This window comes from Gavialis gangeticus, unplaced genomic scaffold (assembly GCF_001723915.1).
Source record: "Gavialis gangeticus isolate Ggan-Ray unplaced genomic scaffold, GavGan_comp1, whole genome shotgun sequence".
NCBI lineage: Eukaryota > Metazoa > Chordata > Crocodylia > Gavialidae > Gavialis > Gavialis gangeticus.
In genome coordinates, this window is record NW_017728994.1 from 31,962,634 (window position 1) to 31,963,729 (window position 1,096).

General features: G+C 40.6%; 1 protein-coding gene across 1 annotated transcript in view; it reads left to right on the top strand.

The window, feature by feature from the left end:
- The window catches only part of LOC109287248 (beta-microseminoprotein-like), a 22,808-nt gene extending 21,947 nt beyond the window's left edge, over positions 1–861 (top strand). The window contains exon 4 of the mRNA XM_019502194.1: positions 449–861. Within this exon, the coding sequence (XP_019357739.1) occupies positions 449–578 (130 nt within the window). The 3' untranslated portion in view covers positions 579–861. The remainder of the gene's footprint in view (positions 1–448) is intronic.
- Positions 862–1,096: the final 235 nt, after the last annotated feature.

Here is a 1,096-nt window from a genome sequence, read left to right on the forward strand (position 1 = left end):
ATCATTGAAGCCGTGCAAAAGCATTTAGCCCACTTTAAATTGGTGTGCACACATGCCTCTTGTTTTATCTACGCATGGCAGCTGATACTAACCAGAAATGTGGAGGAGAGCTACAAATGAGATTAGAGCAGAACAAAGAGGAGGAGCATGTCAGACGTAGGAGGGAGGGTTTAAAATGGAAAATGAAGGGAAAAATAACTGAAGAGGAGGAAAATGAAGTTCTGCAGTTGATTGTACCCCTGTGGCAGGATCAAAGGAGAAGAGTTAGGCTCCCATGAGAGGAAAGTATGTAAATCTTAAGACTAGCTAGTGGTTTTGAAGGGGCAGGACTGTTTTCCTGCTGGGATTCTTGAGCTGCTGCAACAGACTCTTCCAGTGCTTGGTCAATTTAGCTTCATCAGACTGGTATCCTACTCTCACCCCACTCTCTTTTCTTTTCCAATGGCAGGGCCATCACCCCTGCTGTTTATGACAAACAGCATTGCAACAGCCTTTTTTATTCTGAAACCTGCAGTTACGAGCTGATTGAAAAGGTTAACCCTCATAAACACTGTGATGCTGAGAGCTGGATGGTTTAGTAACAAGTCCCTTCCCTTACTCAAGTGTATGTCTTTTATTTGCAACATCTGCTTTACAATTTTGGGCATGACTAGATATGGAGCAAATTGTTTCCTAAACCCAAGGAGATGTTCTAAGCAGCAATGGCTCATTTATCTGTTAATGCATCAAAAAAATTATATCATAAGGGATCAGACCTATGTAATGCTATTTTGATGGTGTACTTTTAACAGAGAACTTGTAACTGGTACAAGTCTCCTACTTACAGAAGAATTCCACATGCAGGACCAGATCTGAGTACCATCTCAGTACCTGTTCCCTCTCTTCTAAAAGTATGAGTAAAATAAATTCAGATAATATCAATGCTTGGTGTGATTAAGGATTGTAAAATGTCCTATAATTTTAGTCTGATCAGTTTAACAAACACAAGACAACTGAAGAAAAAAATGACTTCAGAAGTAGAGGCAGATGAGTGAGCAAGTATTCATTTACTTATCCCCACTTTCCCCTGCTACTGATTTGGGGGAGGGTGAAGAGG